Below are 21,954 nucleotides of genomic sequence, written 5' to 3' on the forward strand. Positions count from 1 at the left end.
ACTGTTTCTTTAAGTAAAAGCACATCCCTTGCAACCAAAAAAACTTCAGAAATTTGCAAAGGTGGTAAGATCATGTGAGATCAGCTGCTATCTTGATATTGTAACCCTTGCCCATTTTGCACGCTTTTTCATGCTCTCATTTTTATAGCAGTACTGTTTAGATGCTGTTCATATCTTCTGAGCATATCCTGTTGTAAAGGGAAGCTCAGTGTACTGGAAGCTGATGGCTTTGGTCTTAAAGACCATTTCATGATTTATGACCACTGTCATAATCTCCGGTCATAAGGAATGCAGACTTTGCGAGGGCAGCTTCTCTGAAAACTAAAGCTTTATATATCAAGTTTGAACAAAAGTTGAATTCCTACTACTTCTGAAAATGTTTGTGGTTACAATTCACTTATCTTAAAGCAGGGTGACAGCAATCCCTAAGTAAGAGTAGAGTCCTATCGTTCATGCACTGTACAACTACGTCAAAGCCATCAAGTAGAGCTTTCTCCTGATTTGGTATCTTATCACCCAAGCAGTTCAATATCATAAAAATATTTGTTTCCCTTCGGTAGGGACATGCAGGTTGATTTTTAATGGGTAGGAGTTTCTTTAGCTGCTTTTAGTCAGCTTTTGTATCGGAAGAAAAATATTTGCAGTGATGGTAAAAAGGCTGCATTTGGTTCCTAGCAAATGTAATGCTGTGAAATATGTTTTTCTTTGCCAGCGGTTTCTCTGACAAATGTGGGTTTTAAGTAGGAAAGAATTTGAAGATGTACTTCTTGTTAACTACCCAGCAGGGGACCATAAGACAGTAGTGCTAGTTTTGTTAGTCCGAGTCTTAATGAGGCATGTTGAAGTTTTATCTTGATGAGCTGGTAAGGTTGCTGCATTTGTTTTATTCCCAGAAAAGGAAAGTAATTAAAGTACATATTTAAATCCCACTGATGGTAGAACTTGTATGTATTTGACTTGGCTACTTTGATGTTTTGTCTCATCAGAGTGGTATCTGAGTGCAAAGATTTTGCAAGTAGTCTGTAGAGTCTTTGGCCTTCGGCTGTATTGTGGAAGGGGGCTTTAAAAACAGTACACATACACAACACTGAAAATCATGGTGTGATAGGAGGTACGCTCCCCACCCTCTCCTAAATATCCCTCTGCTGCTGAGTCATGGCCTTACCCTGAAGGAAAACACCTCAGGAAAGAGGAAGCTTTCTAGACATGAACAGTATGTGTTCTTTTTGGTGTTTATCTTGGGTTTATACTCTGTTAACTTTGATCAAAGCCAATGAGATTCTTCATTATTTCTAGTATTATACAATTTATAGGTTCTTTGTATTGTTACAGTTTTCTGGTACCATTGAGGTTTTCTTATGGAAATGAAGCAAAAACAAAAAGCTGATCCAACAAGTTATATGTAAATCCAAAATAAAGTTACTTCATACCAATACATACTAGTACAACGCTGATGTGCAATACTGTGAAAAATCAACAATTATGAAAGATAAGACAAATGCATCATAATAAAGGCTGGCACTGCTGCAGATAATGCTTCTGGGGAAAAAAAAGTGGCATCTGAAGTGGGATGAACAAAACAATCTGGAGGAGGGGTGCATCCTCTGCTGGCACCTCGTCCCCTTGGCAAAACTACGGTAGGTAGGAACCTGCTGACGCCTGGGCTCCTGTAAATCTACTTAGTGGACAGTGTTCAGGCACCACCGTCAGAGGATGTGTCTGTCGTGTCTGCTTCACAGTCAAATTTTTCTCTGTCCTTGAGATGACAAGATTTTTGTCAGACAATCTCGCATAAGGACATCCTTGCATCTTGGGAAGTCAAGATGCTTCATCACCAGCAATGAGAACAGACAACACTTTTTTTTTTTCAACTTTGACCATATTCCATCTATACTTTATGTGGTGACTTGGGGAGAATTTATTGACATTTGTCCTTTTAATTAAAACATATATAATAGAGACACATTATTTACCATATTGGAGGCTTTCGCTCTTGCTGTTCACTTGTTTTGTGGCAAGGTATGTGTCTGTGCTAGAACGCCAGGCTTACCACTTGTTTATCTTATTCACTGGATACTTGTTGTTTTATGTTAACTTAGAGCTGTACCATGTTTTGCCTTAACAAGAAATAGCCTTTTCTTCAAAAAAACAAAGCCATGTGTTAGGTTAGATTTACATTATTGACAGTACAGCTGGAGAATATGCTATTGTCATTTTGATGACATTAATAACCCAGTAATTTTGAAGAGGGTAAATGTTCCATCTTGTGTTGTTGAAAAAGTCAAATTCAGGCACTGAGTTTCCTTTCTTGGATGAGATGTGTAATGCGTCTTTATTCTTATCACTGAGATTCCTGTTGAATTTCATTTGTAGTAGGGGATGAAGGTTTCACATCACAGTAGCTAAAATCATGTCCGTAAACTAGGTTCTTCTGAGGGCTTTCATCTAAGTGTGGCTCATGAACTGTGACAGTGCTCCACATGTCATTCTTCCTCAGGGATTTATGTAAGAGTTCTCTCATTCTCCTGTTTTCTTTAGATGTTGATTCCCAAATGATTTCAAGTTCCCCTTCCACTTTCCTAGAAAAAAAAACAAAGATAAATCCTAATTTTAAAAACACTTTTCAGCAGTATGTAGTTAGAGTATGTGGACAAGCAAATTATAAACTGCATGTATTTAGATGCTTGAAATTATCCGATTGAAATTCGTCCCTATTTTGTTTTTCAAAAAGCCCACTAAGTGTAACAGAAAAAAAGATATGGACCCATGTAGTAAGTTGGATTAAGTCCACACAGAAGAGCGGTGCCTGTGAGATCCAAGCACTGTGACTGCCACTGCCCACTGAATCAGGATGGGTCGTGACTGCCGTTCTGCCTCCCGCAGCAGGTATGTCTGTAACGCGTGCCCCTGCTGCCAGGTACCGGGAGTTCCGCATCTCCCCACGCCCGAGCTCAAAATGTCTGATCAAACCGAGTGTCAGACTTGGCTCAGCTAATGCCTCCTCGTGGAGCTCAAGCAGAAGTGGTGTAAACTTGGGTTTTTTTGGGCAGGGGGGTGGGGAGCAAAGATAGTGAAGGGCAGTCCTCAAGGCATTACAACCTCATGGGCCAATTTCTCTGACTGCCCAAGCATAAATGAATGAATTATTTAATGTTTTTCTCAAGAAGAAAGTTATTTTTTCAAACATGGCAGCTAACATGATTTAATAATGCAGTGTATTCCAGCCACAGACTTTTTAGTAAGTTATATTTGGTCAAGGTTAAGCTCTTGGGTTTCCTCTGACTCGCTTCTAGTATATGTCGAAATACAAAATAATCAGAAAACCAAGATCATTTGAAGTGGAAAGGGAAGTTATTCCGTAGAAAATGAGCACACAAATCTTAATGGTATAGACTTCTCTAACACGGTCACTTCAAGCCACTACCTGAAGCACTTGACAGAGCGAGCATTTACACAAATTGTCCTGAATACTAGGCTCTAAAAATGAGAAGCAAACCAATGCAAAACATAAATGTGTTAAGATTAAATGCTGTCAGGCTATGTTTCTGGCAAAAGGTGTATAGTAGAAATATATAATCGATACTTCTTACAGAGCCCTTTGTGATCAGTAACACTGAGAAGGAAGTGGTAAGAAGTGGCCCAGACATAGTACTAGCTCATTTTGTGTTTCACCTTATGACTGGATATATAGATGGAAAATGAAAAAAGCCTTACTGAGAAAGTCTTAAGATTATCCTTGTATATATTGCTTGGAATGAACTTTTGGTGGTGGAGGCAATCGTTAACCATTAAGAATGGAATTAAAGCACAGGAAGGCAGGTGAAAGCAGTACAGTTGCCGAGAGTAGCCCAGGCCTCTGCCCAAGAACGTGAGAAGCCAGATTAATGAGTTGGACCTTTCCATTTCTGCTAAGTCTCTAAAAATCCACTGAGAAGCAGTCTCTCATTTTTGAAACACCAAAACTGTAGAGGACTTTGTTCTCACAAAGTATACTTCTCCTTGAGCCAGTGGTAAGAGTGTCTAGTACTACCAGTTACTCGGTATATGCTTCAATGTACTTTACAAAGGCAGTTATCATTATTCTCAGCTGACATTTTGGGGCATGTGAGGCACAAAGAGTAAAATTGCATGACTGAACTCCCTCAACAAGTCCAGAGTTTCACCCATTGGTTGACTCCATCCCTTTGTATTGTGATCTTGGAACATTTTCAGCATCTTGTTTTATTTTTAAATGAAGTTTTATATCGTGATAGGGACATGCTCCTGTTCTCTGTTGCCACTTCTCTCCGATTGGAGTCTGCATGCAGTGTGCACAGCACTCTTATGTTCTACTATTAATACACAAGAGCTTAATCTGATTTACCCTTATGGTAGTGCAGGATGTTACTTAGGCTTTATTTCATCTGCGAATTTCTAAAACCAAGACTTTTTTTTAAAGAATCGTTTCATTGTTAATGGTTGTATGAGCTTGAGGCAGAGAAAATTGGAAGTTCGAAGACGAAACTGACAATCACTGAGTTCTGAATTGCAGTTTAGTGCTGTCGGCATGCTTGACACATGGGATGTCATTTTCAGTCCATACATTCAGTTCAATGGCAACTGCATCGATTTTAGAAAAAACAGTTCAAAGAGATTAGTTTTAAAAGTATCCATGTGGTTAAAATTACTTCAGTAGCAAGGAAACAGATGCCTTTAGAGGTAGTGGTGGATCTGAATGCTTCTTGGAGGATTAATTTTTAAATAGAGCTCTGAGATGCAGACTGTGAAAGTGCTGGCTGACTTTGCTTTAGAATGAGCAGTCAAAGCATGTTGTTGTCAAGGCAGCACGCTGCGGGTGCCCCTGGCCTTGCACAGGGTATGCTGCAGTCATCGGTAAGGCCTTTCAGTGTGGCAGAATGTCCTGCTTTTATAGTTCAGCTGTTTGTCAGGTGAGCATCCAAGAAGTGGCAGTTAGGATCCAACTGGAGTTAGACGAGGGGGTTTTGCCTCTGCATTTTTTTTGTTTTAAAATTCTGACCCAATCAAAATCTAAAAATAAATACAGTAGAATGGGTTGAGGAAGGGGTGTCTTTGTTCTTGCTAGTCACAACCTCCCTGCTGTCTTAGGAACTTGGATTTTATACAGCAGCTTAGTTACCATAGCTGCTGATGGTCTGTACCTTTTTCTCAACACCAAAATTGCCTTGCTCCTGCTTCACCGGGCAATGGCCCTCTACCCTTCTCTTAGATTTTTCTGGATGTCACCAGAAATTCCCTCAAGCTCCGTAAAGCATTACTATCCTTGACTGTGACCACTGTGACATTACCTTACACAGATCACAGGCAGATACGTAACCCTTGTTATTCCATTGTGCCCACAGCAGCTGGTTCACCTCTTTGAACACAAGTCTTTGTCACTTGGCATTTAAAACTAGATATGTATTCAGTAGTAGATGTGTCCTGTTTCCAGATGTCTTTAGGCAAAAAGCATTAAGTTTGTTTCTCATAAATGTAGGCTGTTGTTACTTAAATAAGTAAAAATTTCCACTCAACTCCTAACCTAGCCAAAATGTAAGGTTTTATATTTTGTTGAGAGTAAGCAAAATGCCAATGCTGTACTGATGTTTGAGGATGAAAAAGTTAACAGAAGCAGATTCTGAAAACAGATTCTTCTTTACAAAATACAAAGCTTTTTGCCCTCACTGAAATAAATTAATTTGGCCATAATCTCCAAGAATCTTATTTGGGCTGCTGGCTCAAGAGTTAATTTTCATCTATCCTGTAACAGTTTACTTAAATAATTCTTATCATAAAGATCAACAGTTTTATCATGATTACACTTTTGTATGTAACCTTACAGGTAAGACAGCTCCTCTCCCTGGCCTGTGCATGGCTGCGAAGCTCTTCTACTGTTGACCCTCTTCTGAGGACAGTCTGAGGCTCATTACTGAGGCTTTCAAACCTGCAGTTAACATCCAAAGTACAGCAGCTGTACTGTCTTGAAGTACTGTTCCTCTGCAGAAGACTTATGAAATACATTGTGACCTAGAAAGCTCGTAAAGGTAAGTGTCCCGTGAAATAAGACAAGGCATTTATGAACGTGGTTTTCTACCCTACAACCACAGTAACAGCTTGGTTTATACCTGGAACATGTGATGTATTTCATTTAAAGAAAGGTATGTGATAGTAATGGCTCATAAGATCACTCTGTAAACAATACAAATGTCATTATGATTATCACCTGCCTGAAGAACAGAAAATGACACTGCTTTCTTGTCAGTTGCTTTAGGCAAAAGGTTGCTGTGAATTTCCAATATTCTCTAGCAAAGACTGTAATTGAGAAAGCTCTACAGAGCAGCTTCTAGGAAGGTAAAAATCTGCATATCTTCAGAAGCTTTAAAAGCTTTTATTTATTGAAAGGACAATTATGTCTATATGCATTTCTGTTTGACAACCAAGTGGAAAAATTCTGTCCCCTTGGACACAGTGGGAGTTGCACAAGTAGTGCAACCCCTGATTTTTGTCACCAGATGAAAGATGATGCAGAAGGGGAGAAAATTTCAAAGGAAAGTCACCTTTTTTATGTTTTATGAAGCCCATGTTAGTTTGGATGTAGACTTGTTAAAAACAGAATGATGAGAGAAGGAAAAAAATGAGGAAGCACATGAATATTGCTACTGTATGTAAACAAAGATCACTTCTGAATATGCTGTGATCTGCAGTCGGTGCACCTCTGGGCACATCGGTGCCATCTCACATGCTGTGGCAAGAGGGTCCTGCCCTGTGATGGGTCAGGTTTGCTGTGGTCCTACTGCGATTCTTGAGGCGGGGCTGCTTATCTCTGCTGCAGAGTCTCACTGGAAGAACGGTGCTGCTTCCAGACCTCAGTGGTGTCTTCCCTTGTTTTACAAGAAAACTTACCACCACCAATACCTACAGTAAATGTTTATGATAAAGACTTTCATGGCATTAGCTAAGTAAGACTTGCTATGATTTCCTAACTTCGCTACTGTAAAACTAAATTTAAGAGCAAAAGCAATTACATGAAAAAGTTTTCTGTCTTCACCCACTTACACTGCTTTTGACTAGACTGACTGTGGTCTGTGCCTTTAAAATAGTTTAATTTGGTTTATAGTTTTCCTAAAGAGAAATTGTAACTTTAATAAAATACAAAATCAGTTATCCAAATAGTCAGCATACCTTCAGCTAAATTTTAAATTAAACTGGCTTTCTTGCTTAAAATGTGGCATACTACTTCGATTTTCATTACTTAAGCACTGAAATTAGAGAATGTAATATACAAAATACTTATTGTACCTTAATGTTTATACAGGTATTTTGAATTGAAACATTATCAGCTAGAGAGTTTTCTGGACTATAAATTTACTCCATGAACAAAGCTAGTGGAAATAAATGTAAATGTTTGGTACTGTCCTGGCACTAGTGACTTCGGTTGCCAAGCTACAGATGACTAGCAACATCTCAACTACAAATAATTTTCCCTTCCTTACTCCTGTGACTGAGTGGATGGAAGGGAGAGAGAAAGTAATAAGCCTTATAAAACCAGAAGTACACAAAGCTGACCAAAATACATGTTTAGTTTCTGGCAGATAGGCATAACAGAGTACATAAGTATTTGGATTACCCTGGGAAACTGTATTACCACAATACTTGAGATGCATAAAGGAACAAGAGGAAACTAGTTTATATGAACAGTATAAGCCATGGTGTTAGTTGGTTTTACTGATGTTGTTTTATAAGAATATATATTCTTATATAGGTATAGAATTTAGCTGACTTATCAGTGGCATTTTAATCTAGATTTTTTTAATATAGTTATTAAAGGAAGACAGTGGATAATGAGATGAACCAAAATACAACTTGAAAGATGAACATAAAAATTACTTTTTACTTTCAGAGTTGTGTTGATTATGTTACACTCTAATAAACCCTTAAGGTTTAACTACCACCAGAGAAAGGCAGTCACCAATTACACTGTTCATTAACGTAGGAGACTACAGCAATGAAAGACATCTCTTTGTGAGGTTCATCTTGTCCTTGTTTCCATAAACCATTTTTCTTCATCATCATCTTGTTAAATGGACTACTATGTTGTAGTTCCAGGTGCAGATCTTGCTGCTTAAAAGTTAGTTGCAAGTATTAATTTTGTGTGGTTACTGAAGAAAAAAATGAGTCACTTCAGACTGGAGAGGAAAAAGTGATTTAGTGTACTGTATGGAAAGTGTAATTGTATGACATAGCTGTGTTACATCACCTCATTTACCTACTTTGGGGCTAGAAAAGTAAATTTTTGAATGATCCATATTATGGGACTTTGCTGTGGCACACTGAAAAACACCTCTTAATTTAACTAGCTGTTCTCTACTGTAAAAAACTGTAACATGAGCCCAGAGGTATGAAAGGCACTTAATTAGTTAAAAATCCTAAATCACTATTTCCAGATAAATGTGGAGTAGTCAAAATACTGTTTTTTTCATGCAAATTTTAGAGGTTAGTGGGATGTTCGTTGTACAATTCCCAGTTACTCATATGTCTTTAATAGTACTGTATAAAGTAATGGAGAAAGAACTGTGCTGATAAAAGGTAGATGATACCAAGCCCTGTTTTTCCGATGCCTTTAAATCTATTATTTCACAATGTCACAGGTGACTTGCAAAATGACTGCTTAATTACCTCTCTTCAGTTGTAAAAAGTTTTTCCTGTATACTGATAATGTGAATGTGCTGTGAAATTTTCCACTACGAGAGGGGAAAAATACCTTTAAAGGACTCTATATTAAAAGGATATTTCAGCACTGACAGTCATAATCTTGTATAAATTTGTTAAATGATCTTCTTTTTATTCTGTATGTAGCCAATCTAAGTCACTTACAGAACAGTAAGGTAGATTCAAAAGGAAACCCATCATATGTGTACTCATTAGATTCTTTTGATTTCCTACTATTCTGAAAACTGTTGAGTGGGGAGGGTAAAAGTGTTCAGCCTTTAGTAGAAGGTGCTATTAAATAATTAACATATATCTTGATGATACATAGACCTCACAAACCATCAAAGACTAGGCTGAGATTGATATTCTTAAGAACAGCAGTAGTCATCCAGAATAAACTCCTCCTTCAAAAGCTCTTTCTTGGAGCTGGGAACTAAGAGGAGCGTTTCAGCATTTTCACTATAGCTAAAAGATACGTGAGAAAAAATACCCGGAATATACCATGTGAGGCTGTGATGAAAAGCCAGAGCCTGCGGCTGTGTGCAGCTGCCTCCCCCCACCCCTTTTACCCGTCAGATCTAATTGGATTGCTTCTGCCTCTGACTGACTTACTTCTTCTGCTGCAGCACTTCATCAAGGGTTTCCTGTTTGTCTTGCAGCAGACGCTGGAGGTGCTTCATTTCTTGCTGGTACTGAGCAGTCTTCCCGGCAAATTCTTTCTCCTGCTCAGTCATCCTGAGACTGATATCTCCAAGCTTCCCAGCTGCTTTCTTTTTATACACCTGTAAGGGTTAAAGATAATAGGAAAAATGTGATTATAGGAGAAATAAGGACAACTCACTACCAACAAAAGAAATAGCTAGAGATGCTAATTTGGAGTTTAATCTTTACATCAGTGCTGCCTTGCTTAAATATGTCAGGTAGGTTGCATTACATTTTTTTTCTTTACCTATTTGTTAATTTGAAGGTATTACACTTGTACTTTGTTCTGCATATAAAACTTGTGTGCACAGTGAATACCAGACCGTATGTTTGTCTTACGAGTGAAAAGAATTAGCTGCAAAAAAAGGGCTTGTTTTCCAAGATGCAAAGCTCCACTTTACTGCATGTGTTGCTTACCACTTGTCTAACAGTCCTGTTTATCAATAGTGTTTGTGTTCTGTTAGCTGGTTTGTGTGTTGTGTTATCTGAATACTAAGAGGAAGAAGAGTGGCTTCATGTTTTGATATATCTTGCTGCTTCATTTAATAGTTCCTTCTGTTCAGTGAGCACAAGTGATTCTTTGCTTATTGGCAATAATAACCAAATATATTGGTCTGATCTCAAAAACAAGATATCCTTTTTGTACAAAGTGATTTTGCTTTCTGAAACAACATCCCCGTTAAATTACATAAGCAGACGAGGAATTGAAAAATACGGCTTGCGTATTGTTACACATTTCTACATGCTGCTCTTGACGAAAACAACAGGTATTATCCAATATTAGCTTTTTTCTCATGATTACAAACAGAATGCTTAAACTGTTATTGTATCTGCAGAATGTGATGTTTGATATAGGCTGTAAGTTTTGGGATGGAAGCACCTCCTTTAATAAAACTGCAAACTATTTAGTGAAGCTTTGAAAAGACTGCTATTTCTGTCTTGCTAATATAAAGTTTTATCTACGGTGTTAACCACTAAGGTTTTATGTTCACCTAAATCAGAGCTGAAAGTTTGAGTATACCCTTTGTAGGAGGAAAAAAAAAAAGGGAGAGCATTTTAGGTATGTGCTGCAAGCTATATAATTCTTTCCACAGACTGTTATCTTTTTAGCTTTTGTAAAATGTGTCATTTTTGAGTTTGATTTTCTGGAGGTAATAGGATAGTGATAAATAATATTTACCTAGAACATTAGTCATTCAGTATTTAAGGCTGACTTCTGTAGCTTTTTTCCCCTAGCTTTTCCCTGTCAGTTCCAAGGAAAGAATTAGAAGCCTGCAAGTTAACCAGTTATATCTATCAACTTTTTAGATTCCTGGAGAAGTCTTCAAAACACAGGGTTAGATGCCTGCACTTGTAATGCCATGCTAGGATAAAGGTAAACGTGTTCCTTCCGAGCAGAGGGTTGCTTAGAGCTAGCCTAGAGGAAGTGCAGAGCACAGGGCAACAGCTGAACTGTCATATCTGTCAGTAAATGCTGCCTTCAGCTCCGGACCCAGAACCTGAAATTCCTTCTAGGGCAAGTGTCTATAATTATTTCAGAGGACTAGAGAGAACTTCCTCTCCCTTTTAACACATAAAAGGCTGATAGGGAAAGCAGCCAGAGTATTGGTGAAATCCATCTTTTATCTAGTGGTTGTTGATCATCCAGCTGCTGGGAGGTCAGTGTGTGAAGCTGCCCTCTGCCCTCGATAGCTCAAGCCTGTGGCTCCTGCATATCCCATAGCTGCCTCTGTTGGCTCAGCACACCAGCTCTTCATTTGTCCACTGAAGCTGTGTCACGTGCAGAACAGTTGCAAAATCAATGGGGCACAAAGGGCAAAAGTGCACCATCTTCTGACCTAATGATTAGGACATGAAACTAGATATGAGGGGTATGTAGTTCTGATCTTGCTCCTATGACTGATTATAACTAGGTCTACTTATAATGCATAAGCTACCTTGGCAGACCTTCAGCAGGATGGGTGAAGAGTGCCTAGACCCCTCCGTACTCGCCGTGGGAGCCTGGCCAGGTCGGGCTGGTTCCGGGCATGCCAACACACGTGGCTGCTGGCACTCGCAGATCCTTCCCAGCAGGCTTTGAGTTGTTCAAGACAACCTCCTATCAATTTTCTCTGAAGTGAAGCAGATAGCAGTAAACAGACTGGTGGAGATGACGATTTTCAGGAAGCAGGTGATAACATGTAGCTGGAAGTGGTAATATTTTCCTCTAGAGGTGAAAAGGGTTCTCTGCCCAAGGTCATGGCATCACAGGTATAGAGTAGGCACCCAAGATGTGGAATGATCATGGATGCAGCAGCTGGCACTGAAGAGGACATGATTTACACTCTTCTAAAGGAGTTTCAGGAAAGTACGCTCTTGGGCACCATAATTCTTTTACACTGAATTACAAACTGGAAATTGAAGAATTCTGGACAGAAAGCCAACTAAACGTTATTTCTGCAAATGTAGTCTGCTGGCCACGATACATGTAATGATCTGGTCCCAAGATCCTTGTTGAGGCAACAAAGCTATCTTCTGTCAGTCATGTGTTGTTTTTCTACTATCTTTTACCAGTAAAAATTAGTATCATCCCTTCCAAAAGAGATCAAAGTCTACCATCTGAAGAAAACTGTCTCCCTGTCTCTATAAAAAGTGAATTCTGATCCTGACAGAACAGCCCTGTAATGGGAACCCTGATGAAATTTTTCCTGGGTGCTATGGAACATTGCCAGTTGTCTCCCATGGCAACTAAGAACTTCTGAAATACATTAATTAAGATCATAGACAGTTATCTGCAGGGCTGTGTAAGAAGTCATAGATTGGGGCAGGGGAAGTCCCTTTTTAGTAGTAGACAAGGACAGTGTTTATACCCATAACCTTCCCAGTAAAATTGGCTTGTCACAGATGGAGAGACAACCTATATATTCAGAAGTTTTAGTGAAAGAAGGTATTTTGTCAAACAGTATTATGGTGTTAGTAGAAAAAAAACATTTCCTCACAAACACTAGATTTCTGGTCTGTTAAGGGTTTGTTTCTCTATTCAGTCTCTGTGAAAAGGATGTGGGTAAGATGAGGACACTTTTAAGTTCAAAAGACAAGAAAATTAAGAAAATATTCAGCTGTAGTATTATGTGCCACAGTAAATAAGTTTCCTTATTTGCAGACAGATACTGGAACATACATGAAAGGTAGATAGTTGGGAAATCAATTAAAAAGGGGAAGCTGCTTATGCTGAAGAAAATTTATGTGTCCAAAGGTATGAGATAGTTGTGCATGTACATGACCTGCTTTGACAAAAGATAATCTAGTATTAGATAAACAGAACTGACTTTGTATTTGAGACAGAAGATAGAATTGACACAAGAACAGGAAACTGAAATTTCTATTACTTGAGTCTTACTTTATTCATGAGCACTGTGAACATAAACCACTTTGCAAACTAATCAAATATTATGAAATAGATTTAAAGCTGGAATTATCTTAAAATTTAGTAGCTCACCACAGAAATCACTTTATACAGGATATTTCCTTATTCTTATCTTACTCTATTCCTTAACCTACTCTTATCTTAATCTGTTTCTTTAACCTATTTCCATTTTAATTTTCTTCTCCTACCCTAAAAAGGGGTATGATGAAGTATTCTATTCCCTTATAGAACAGAACTTGCATAAATACAGGAGAAGCCTTGAGTTTACTTGTTTAATCTTCCCCCTGGTTTTTGAACTTGCAGGTGGAGCTTGTCAAATTTTAAGTATCTCTATAACCAGGAAGGCCAGAAAGTTCTTTTTAAGTCATTGGGATTTTTCCTGGTAAAAGCAAGCTTTTGAGAGGGAAGATTTGGGAATGATGAATTTCCATTTTCTGAGCAACACAGCAAGTGACTTAGTTTTATTAATTTTATGAAACAGAGCACTGCTACAATAGTAGGACAGATGAATAGCTCAAATATTGGGCTTGTAGCATCAAGGCAACATTTAGGAAATATTTGCTCTTGTTAATTGCAGGTTTATCCTAAGAGGTTCAAAAGACTTAGCCTGAAGTTTTAAAAGGTACTTAAATGTGCTAATGCTAAGTGTTTACTCTCAATTGCATTGCTTTATACCATGCCACCACTATCCGTTTTCTCTGAAGTGAAGCAGGTAGCAGTAAACAGACTGGTGGAGATGACAGTTTTAAGGAAGTGGGTGATAACATGTAGCTGGAAGCAGTTAATATTTTCCTGTAGAGGTGAAATGAGTACTCTGCCCAACAGAAATTTTCTATCCTCCTCCTCCTCAGGCTCTAGTATCAAAGTAACTTACTAAACTTTCTGATATATGCAGTTTCTTCCACCTCAAGAAGGTACCAGCAGATTTCAGATGTGGTAGGTTAATACTTTGGAAAAAAAAAATCCATTAAAAATACAGAAATTTAGCGATCAGCTGTCACATGCAATGTCTTATTTTAGAGACTGCACATGGATAGCAGCAAGCAAATCAAATTTCTGTAGTTACTGTATAACTGAAGGGTTGTAACCACAACCAAAAACCCAAACACACACAAAAAAACCCAAACCAGTTCCATTCCTGTTAGGAATTGTAATTATGCAAAATCCTGCTGTAGAAAACATGACATTTTAGTTTGTTGTTGTGACAAATCTGAGGTGTTAATCTAACTCATAACTTTGGTATCTAGTTATTAATTTGGCATTTTCTACATACAATGTTAAGGTGATTCTAGTTTCTCTGCAAACTATCTATTTTGGCTACCAAGTGTACTTTAGAGGGGCTTAGTGTAGTCATTTATTCTTATTCAGAAATTGTTAATCTAAATTTATTATTTGTCTTTGAAAACCCCAAAAATATTCTAGGAGGAACCTAGTGCTTTTTTTAAAGAAGAATCTTTGAGTTCATAAAACTGCTGTCTGTGCTTAAAAAATTTTCCTTTAGGATTTTCACCTCTGAGCAGTTTGTTCTTTTTAGAAGGCTTAAGGAACCAACATGCAAAACTTAAACTGAAGTAATCATCCTTGAAGAACAGCATACAGGAAAAAAAAAGAAGAATTTGTATAAGCTTTTTATAAGGGCTCATGCCTCTGCTCAACTCTGGAAATAGGCAGGGGATTTCTTAAAAGTCTTAAGAGGTGTTAACTTTTTTGCAACTTTGGATGTTCGTTTGCTTTTGGGGTTTGTCACCATTATATGACTCTCTACTGCAGTGATGTGCCTGGGTTATGTCTGGAAAACCAGAGGTCCATTCTGACTGGGAGGGAGAGGGAAAGAGCAAATTGTGCTCTTTCTTTTCCGATTCTTTGGAGAACACACGGACATAATGCACTTCTCCGTTTCCCATCCACTGCTTAAATAGGACTGACTGAGACAAAAGCCACATGCCAGCGTTGAAAGAATGTTTCTGTGGAGAGTGAAGGTGGCTTCTAGCTGCTAGTCATCCTCACAGACATCACTCAAGCTAAGCACAGAGATTTAGATGAAGCAAGGAAAAATTAATCTGTGATAGAGACAGTGTCTGTTGCTAACTCTAAAGCCTATTAGAAAATACCTCTGAAGTGAATACACTGCAATAGGTCAGCAGGTAGTAGCTTTTAGTAGAGAAGTTTATGATGCTACCCCATATGCTCAAAACAAGCCCCACAGAGCCTCGTGGGGTAGGCACTGTACCATCGTTCTGTCTAGTCTCCTAAGAGGACCTTGTTTCCAGGATTCATTGCAGAGCTCTTGGGAACAGATGACTTTGTAGCAAGGATGGAAAGACAGGTTCTACTCAGTGCATGGTTCAGAAAGTCTGAGATACATGGCCAGAGTTACTGGGGATATTCACCTCTTCTCCAATTTGTAGCAGTACTTTTGTATGAGTGGCCGAGTATGCAAATAATCTACCTGTAAATTCACAGTTATGATTGAGTAGAGGTGTAAGAAAACTGAAACAGTTCCAGACAGAAGCCAGAGTAAGTTTGGGCATGTGTGTCTCTCCTGTGCATGTAGACCACCTCAGGTGTGTGAAAAGAAAACTTGGAGGAAAGAATACTTGTTTCTAGTGATGTTTCCTTATCAGTAAGATGAATGCATTTCCTTTCAATTTTGGCTATTATTTCTGTTTTCTATGCAAATACTGTTAACTCTGGGGAATAAGCTACCTCGTATACGTAATAGTAACATGTACTTAACAAGACTCACTTAGGGATTCTTTGTGTGCTTCAGCTAACATCACAAAGTCTGAAAGATCTTGAAGGTGTCCTGGAATGAAGGGAAAACAGGTGTTGCAGTATTATATGCCCTACTACCTGGGCCATTGTATTTCTCAGTTGGTAATTTGGGACAAAGATATGGGTGCATGTTCTATCAGATGTTATCCTGCCTGGTAATTAAAAAATCTGGAAAAAGTAGTTCTGTGGGGTTTTTTGGTTGTTGGGTTTGCTCAAAGTTTGCATGTAAGGAGAAGGACACAGCCACCCATATTGATGATAACAGTAGGTGGGATGAATAGGTGCAAGAGGGACTTACTTTAACCCCTGTTCCTCTAGCACCTTTGTATATGATAAGAATTAGGGCAGAAGGGTGAATCTGCTTATTCTCATCTTCTGAGTAAGAGATCTGCCTTTTTTTCAATTATGATTACAATCTCTGTAAGAGAGACATAAAATTTAAGAGGTTTAAATAAAATTATCTGCTACTCTGTGATGGTCATGATTCAAAGAATAAATTTGTGCATCTTCTCAAGAGACAGAACTCTCCTCATCATCCCATCTCAAGTTCTCCCCTATGTTAACGAGTGACATCCTGGACCTCCTGAAATTAGTGGCAGTGCTTCGTTAGGTCTATTACTGTACCCAAGACCGAGACCAGGCACGGTTAGAAAATGGTCATGGAAAAATTCTGGGAAGGTGGATCCTGTTCTAGGTAGGTACTGAATGATTGCTTAGAATAAGCCTCAATCCAAACAGTATCAAATGGCTAGATGGATGTAGTATGATGACAAAATGAATATGGCATTAAGAACAAAGTATGTCTTCTAAAGGCTGAATACAAAAAAAGCCAACAAAACAACCCACCATAAAGTAATTGCTGTGCTGACCTTGCATTCTGAAATTGTTGGGGGGGGAAAGGAAATAAGATATATTTTACCTTTTTTTTTTTTGTATATAAAGCTCCTCTATGCTTAGTAATTTGCTGGTTCTGTCTTGATATTTAATGCAACAGAACAGTTCAGTTGGAAGGGACCTATAATGATGATGCAAAAGCTAATTTAAGTGTATCATTTCATTTTGATCATAAAAAGTTTTATGTCTCAAGGACTCTTACAATTATTGCTGACAGTATATCAACTCTAAATGCAATACAGATTACATAGGTTTTATAGGTAGTTTCCTTGGCTGTGTCTTCTCCAGGGATGGAATGCAAATTAGTAAGTGCCATCTTCCCTTCCTGCCAGAAGGACCATGATTGGATAGTGCCAAAACAGGGTTAAAGAAAAAAAGTAACCAATTCTAATGCTTTCTATTCCAGTCTTACAGAGCTAACCAAAAGAAACTATGTACTGAAACTGAAAACATTTTAGCAGGCCAGGCATATGCTTAGAATAAGAAAACAAGACAGCTAAGTGTGTCTTGGATGTTCTGGGGTGTTCAGATATCTCAGTGGAAAGTGAGACTCAAGTGCACTTTACATATCTCTCTTGAGTTTTATTCATGTTCACTTGATGTGAGAATAAGGGGCAAACTGCATGTGGTTAAGGTCCATCTTTAAGACTGACAGAACCATGGAAGCACGTTCCTCTGTGCCCGCATTACAAAACCAGCAATGCTCCTTGAATTTTCAAGGGCCCCACAATGGAAAAATTTAAATTCTAACAGAGTAAAATAATCTCTGGACAGAAGAGCCATGTGTGCAGTGAGACTTAATCCATGGTCTCCAAAGCACCTTTCCCTAAATCCAGATTAAAGTTGATGGGAACATGGTGAAGAAGCAACTCGTTTCACTCAAATGCCCTGGTGTGTGCAACTGGTTTACAGGAATAGAGAGAGTAAGCTATGCAACAGTTGCAGGCATTTCTGAAATGCACAGTTCCTCAATGTTCAGGTAGTGTTAAAAACAAACCTTTAATGCTTTCTCTTCACCAATAACAATTTTGTATTCTAAATGCATTATGTAGCAATATGGTAGAACAAAAATTAAGGCCAGCCTGTTTAAGTTGCATGAAAATGAGAGGAGTTACAGTTGGAGACACTAGGTGTCTTCAGTATAAAGGTGGTTTCTACCTATTTTTACTAAAACCTTATGACTGACAAAATTATTATGAAGTAGAGATTCAGAATCCGTGAGACAACTTGTTATAATCTGACTTCTTCTTTTTGACAGTGTGCCTAATTTAAAGATGAATAACACTTGCACTGAAGGAGAAGAAAAAGTGCCTGATGACGAACTGGAGTGCAAAATCTGTTATCAGATATTTACTGTTCACAGTCGTAAGCCCAAAATCTTGGATTGTCTTCACAGAATTTGTGCTAGATGTTTGACAAAAATCCTTCATATAGGAGACAGATCTCTCTGTGTTAGCTGTCCCTTTTGCCGCCATGAGACAAAGTTGCATGAAGATGAAGTTGAAGGGCTCCCCGATGATACAAACATTATGTCCAAGCTCATATTAAAAGACAAAATAGCATGGAATTCTGACTGTAAGGAAGTAGTTTTAACACCAAAAAACTTGACTTTGAGTTCTTCCCATGGATTGTCAAACTGCTTAGTAATTACAATTACGGAAGTACAGAGAGACTCCCCAAGGACTCCCAGTCAAAGTACTGCCTCAGATTATTATGCTGACCATGGCACTGAGTCAGTATCGCAAAGTTCTCAGAGTCAGCTGGACCAAGATCTCTTTTCAAAGCTGTGCAAGCACGTACCCAGAATACTGGTATGGCTGCTCGGCTTTCTTTACTTTGGTTCCCTCCCTCTTGGGATCTATTTACTAGTGATTCAGAAGGTGACCCTGGGTGTTGTGTGTGTGAGTTTTGTTCCCTCCAGTCTAACTGTAGGTCTCGTGTATGGCTTCTGCCAGTGCCTCTGCCATGGAATTTGTGACTGCTCTTCACGAAGCTGATACACAGTGTTTTATCAATTGGTAAATTTTTAACTGAACCATAAAACAATCACAAACTTTAACCTTTACAGACTGTTAAAAGTGCATATGGTATGACATATATGTATTTTTGTTAAAGCACAATAACTTGTGTGAATGCTGGCAAAATTGATAACATGGTGGTGTGGTTTTTCTTTTACTAAAAAGACTGTGGTTACTATCACCTGATCCTCAAGTTACAGATGATTTTAGACCACCATCTCATTAACTGTGAATAGAACAGATATTTGAAGGGTGCTTACTGTTTAGAAAAAAACCCACCCTATTTTTATCAAGTACATTGTCACTATTTTTAAAAACAGATGGAGATTAGAAATGCTGTGTATCACCTGTTAAAAAAACCAAGAGTCCCATTACAAGCTAGTTCAGATTTGAGTCAGATGTTTTCTGATTATCAAAAGGAAATAAAGTTGCATTAAATATTCTGCCTTGCAATCAGATTTTTCAGAAGATTTTTGAGTTACAAGAGTTATGAAAAAGCTTGTAGTTGAATCTTAAAGGGCCAACTAACAGTTTTTAAGTAAGTGTTAATATTTTTCATGATTCAATATGCCTAAAAAATTATCAGACATAAGCCAAAGTGTATAAAAGTAGAAATGAACCACATTTGTTTTCATAATTAAAATACCAAAGTAAATTTTGTTTCCTTAACACAGTTCCTGCACAAAAATGATTTATTTTTCTGAATATTTGTATTCAACCTATTTGATACTGCTCTACTGTTATTTTCTAAATTTCGTATGGTTGTACTGATAATCTGCAAAACTTTTTGCACAGTAAATAACTTTGTAAACAAACTTTATAGTAATTGCGAACTCCCAAACTAAAAATAGGTATTTATAAAAAGAATCACTTTTAATTTGCTACCTTAAACATGCACAGTTTAAAATATGTAATAAAGCTGTTGATATAAATCAACATGGTTTTGGGTTTTATTTTAACAAGAACCTGGTATTTAGCTTTCAAGACTCTCACAGTGATTCTGTGTTTAATAACAGATCTGCCAGATCTTGATTTGAGACTTCTCAATGAAAAACCAAAACCACAGGATTTTTGTTCATTTACTTTCTCTAAAAGAATTCATTAAAAGGAAGAACTCCGGATCAGAAGACCAGATTCACTTTTATATGCAAAGCACAAATGACCTGACTTCCAATGGAAGTGACCTAAAGGGAATGGAACTGCCAGATTTTTGAACAAGCCCTGGCAGTAGGGTAGTGCTGTGTGTTTCCAGTGAAGAAGGGCTGTCCCACCTGGCCTGCCTGCCTTCCTCCCCTCAAATAACATTTGCAGTGATGTGGAAGAAGCCCCAGGGAATCTTTTGACACACACACGGTGCATCTGACCTGTAATATAGTTTTGGATGAGCTTGTGCCTGCTGAGATACGGGGCAACACATTCATCAAAAGGTAAACTTGAGATACCTGGTTATGTCTAAGTAGTAGAGAATACAGAATACATTGTAGGCCCTTGTACCTCACTCAAACCTGTAAGCTAGAAGCTTTTCACTTCCTATACCCTGAGGACTGTATGCTCTAATTAATATGATATAATTTGTGTTTCTTTATCTTGTATCTTGCTGAAAGAGCTGAAGATGGCTAAAAGCCAATGCAACACACCCATTTCAAAGATAAGAAATAGTGTTAACATCTCATTACCAGTAGTTATACCACCCTTACAGAAAAATGAATACATTTTAAGTACTATTATCACTGGAGGCAGATTACAGCTAAATACCTCCTAAATACCTTATCCTGTAATTGAGTTTACAGGGCAGTTACCCAATTTGTGATTTCCTAAAGCAGCTGATAGTAGTATTTCTCCAGCTGATCTAATCATAGAGTGGTTTCAGTTGGGACGAGACCTCTAGCTCCACCCCCCCACACCATGGGCAGGGACACCTTCCACTAGACCAGGTTGCTCAAAGCCCTGTCCAACCTGGCCTTGAACACTGCCAGGGAGGGGGCAGCCACAGCTTCTCTGGGCAACCTGTGCCAGTGAAGAACTACTTCCTTAGATGTAATCTAAATCTACCCTCTTTCAGTTTAAAACCATTACCCCTTGTCCTATCCCTACACCCCCTGATCAAGAGTCCCTCCCCACCTTTCCTGTAGCCCCCTTTAAGTACTGGGAGGCTGCTCTAAGGTCTCCCCGGAGCCTTCTCTTCTCCAGGCTGAACACCCCCAACTCTCTCAGCCTGTCCTCACAGGGGAGGTGCTCCAGCCCCTGATCGTCTTTGTGGCCTCCTCTGGACCCACTCGAGCAGGTCTGTGTCCTCCTTATGTTGGGGGGCCCAGAGCTGGGCACAGCACTGCAGGAGGGGTCTGATGAGAGCAGAGTAGAGGGTGAGAATCCTCTCCCTCAACCTGCTGGCCACACTTCTCTTGGTGCAGCCCAGGACACGGTTGGCTTTCTGGGCTGCGAGTGCATGTTGCTTATTCAGTCAGTTTTCCATCCACTCATACCCCCAAGTCCTTCTCCTTAGGGCTGCTCTCAACCCACTCCTCACCCAGCCTCTATTTGTGCTTGGGATTGCCCCAAGCCACATGCAGAACCTTGCACCTGGCCTTGTTGAACCCCATGAGGTTTGCACAGACCCACCTCTCAGGCCTGTCCAGGTCCCTCTGGATGGCACATCCCTTCCCTCCAGCGTGTTGACCGCACCACACAGCTTGGTGTGTTGGCAAACTTGCTGAGGGTGCACTTGATCCCACTGTCCATGTTGCCAACAAAGATGTTAAACAGCACTAATGAGCTATGTTAATCAGGCTAACGAGACCTCCAACCTATCTCCTTCAAATAAGTAGGAAGTACGTAGTCTTAAAGTAAGCTGCTGTTCAGGTTTCATGGTTGTTAGAATTGTGCATGAACTGTGGAGGCAAACAGATCTTGGAAGTGAAGAATCCTTTTGCCTTTTCACATTCACCTGAATTTTTATCAGCAGCACCTGAAAAAGCAGTGTGTGCAATAGGGCCTGTCCTGTTTGAGGTACTGCATTACATACTGGGATTAAACAAGTCTTGTGACTGAAAAGAACCAAACTAAAAACTTGACAATGTATTTAGACCTACGACTTTTTTTAAAAAATATGTAACACAAAAGAATCCCCGTAACTTCCCATAAATCACTGAAGAGAACAAATTAATAAAGCTTCTGTTTAGAAAAGTAGATTTCCTGACTGGAGGGGTTTAAGCAATTAAGGTGTTTTCAGCAAAGAAAGAAATGATAGTAGCTTTTAGCAAAGTTCAGTTAATACTATAACCAAGTAGTATATGATATTTTAAGGTGTTTTGTGACTGTTTAAGCCCTCTGCGTTACTGGCAAAAGTTAAGAACAAAAAAGTTTTGCAAGTAGATTAGTCTTACTTTTGCTAAATAGAAAGAGCAATATTTAAGAACGTTATTTATAGGCTGTTCTTTCTAATTTCTGTTAACG

The 21,954-nt window shown here is 38.7% G+C and overlaps 2 protein-coding genes across 15 annotated transcripts in view; one reads left to right on the forward strand and one right to left on the reverse strand.

The window, feature by feature from the left end:
- Positions 1–1,213: 1,213 nt before the first annotated feature.
- Positions 1,214–21,954, reverse strand: part of CEP89 (centrosomal protein 89) — a 41,680-nt gene continuing 20,939 nt past the window's right edge. For 3 of the 13 annotated variants that reach the window (XM_074881166.1, XM_074881165.1, XM_074881178.1), the window contains 2 exons: positions 9,319–9,488; positions 1,214–2,579 (listed from right to left, as the gene is read on the reverse strand). In XM_074881166.1, coding sequence (XP_074737267.1) covers positions 2,342–2,579; positions 9,319–9,488 — 408 coding nt within the window. In that variant the 3' untranslated portion in view covers positions 1,214–2,341. Of the gene's footprint in view, positions 2,580–4,655; positions 5,029–5,837; positions 5,942–9,318; positions 9,489–11,187; positions 11,267–11,345; positions 11,520–12,677; positions 15,264–15,551; positions 15,621–16,274; positions 16,605–21,120; positions 21,467–21,954 lie in introns of those variants that run through there. The other 10 variants (XM_074881167.1, XM_074881170.1, XM_074881171.1 and 7 more) reach the window with 10 other exon arrangements.
- LOC141948562 (E3 ubiquitin-protein ligase RNF182-like) lies at positions 9,414–21,108 on the forward strand. 2 transcript variants are annotated; one of them, XM_074881181.1, is made up of 2 exons: positions 9,414–9,626; positions 17,742–21,108. In XM_074881181.1, the coding sequence occupies exon 2, from the start codon at positions 17,758–17,760 to the stop codon at positions 18,478–18,480; it is 723 nt and encodes a 240-aa protein (XP_074737282.1). In that variant the 5' UTR covers positions 9,414–9,626; positions 17,742–17,757; the 3' UTR covers positions 18,481–21,108. The 2 variants fall into 2 exon arrangements, with proteins under 2 accessions (XP_074737282.1, XP_074737280.1); XM_074881179.1 differs by lacking the exon at positions 9,414–9,626 and adding an exon at positions 16,206–16,283.

The sequence above is a fragment of the Strix uralensis genome, chromosome 12 (assembly GCF_047716275.1).
Source record: "Strix uralensis isolate ZFMK-TIS-50842 chromosome 12, bStrUra1, whole genome shotgun sequence".
NCBI lineage: Eukaryota > Metazoa > Chordata > Aves > Strigiformes > Strigidae > Strix > Strix uralensis.

What these genes read in the sequence shown, in the direction of transcription:
- LOC141948562 (XM_074881179.1), top strand. Translation starts at nt 16,243, where the DNA reads ATGGTCATGGAAAAATTCTGGGAAGGTGGATCCTGTTCTAG. An exon ending in GAAGGTGGATCCTGTTCTAG is followed by an intron (nt 16,284 to 17,741) that starts GTAGGTACTGAA and finishes TCTTTTTGACAG; the next exon opens with TGTGCCTAATTTAAAGATGA.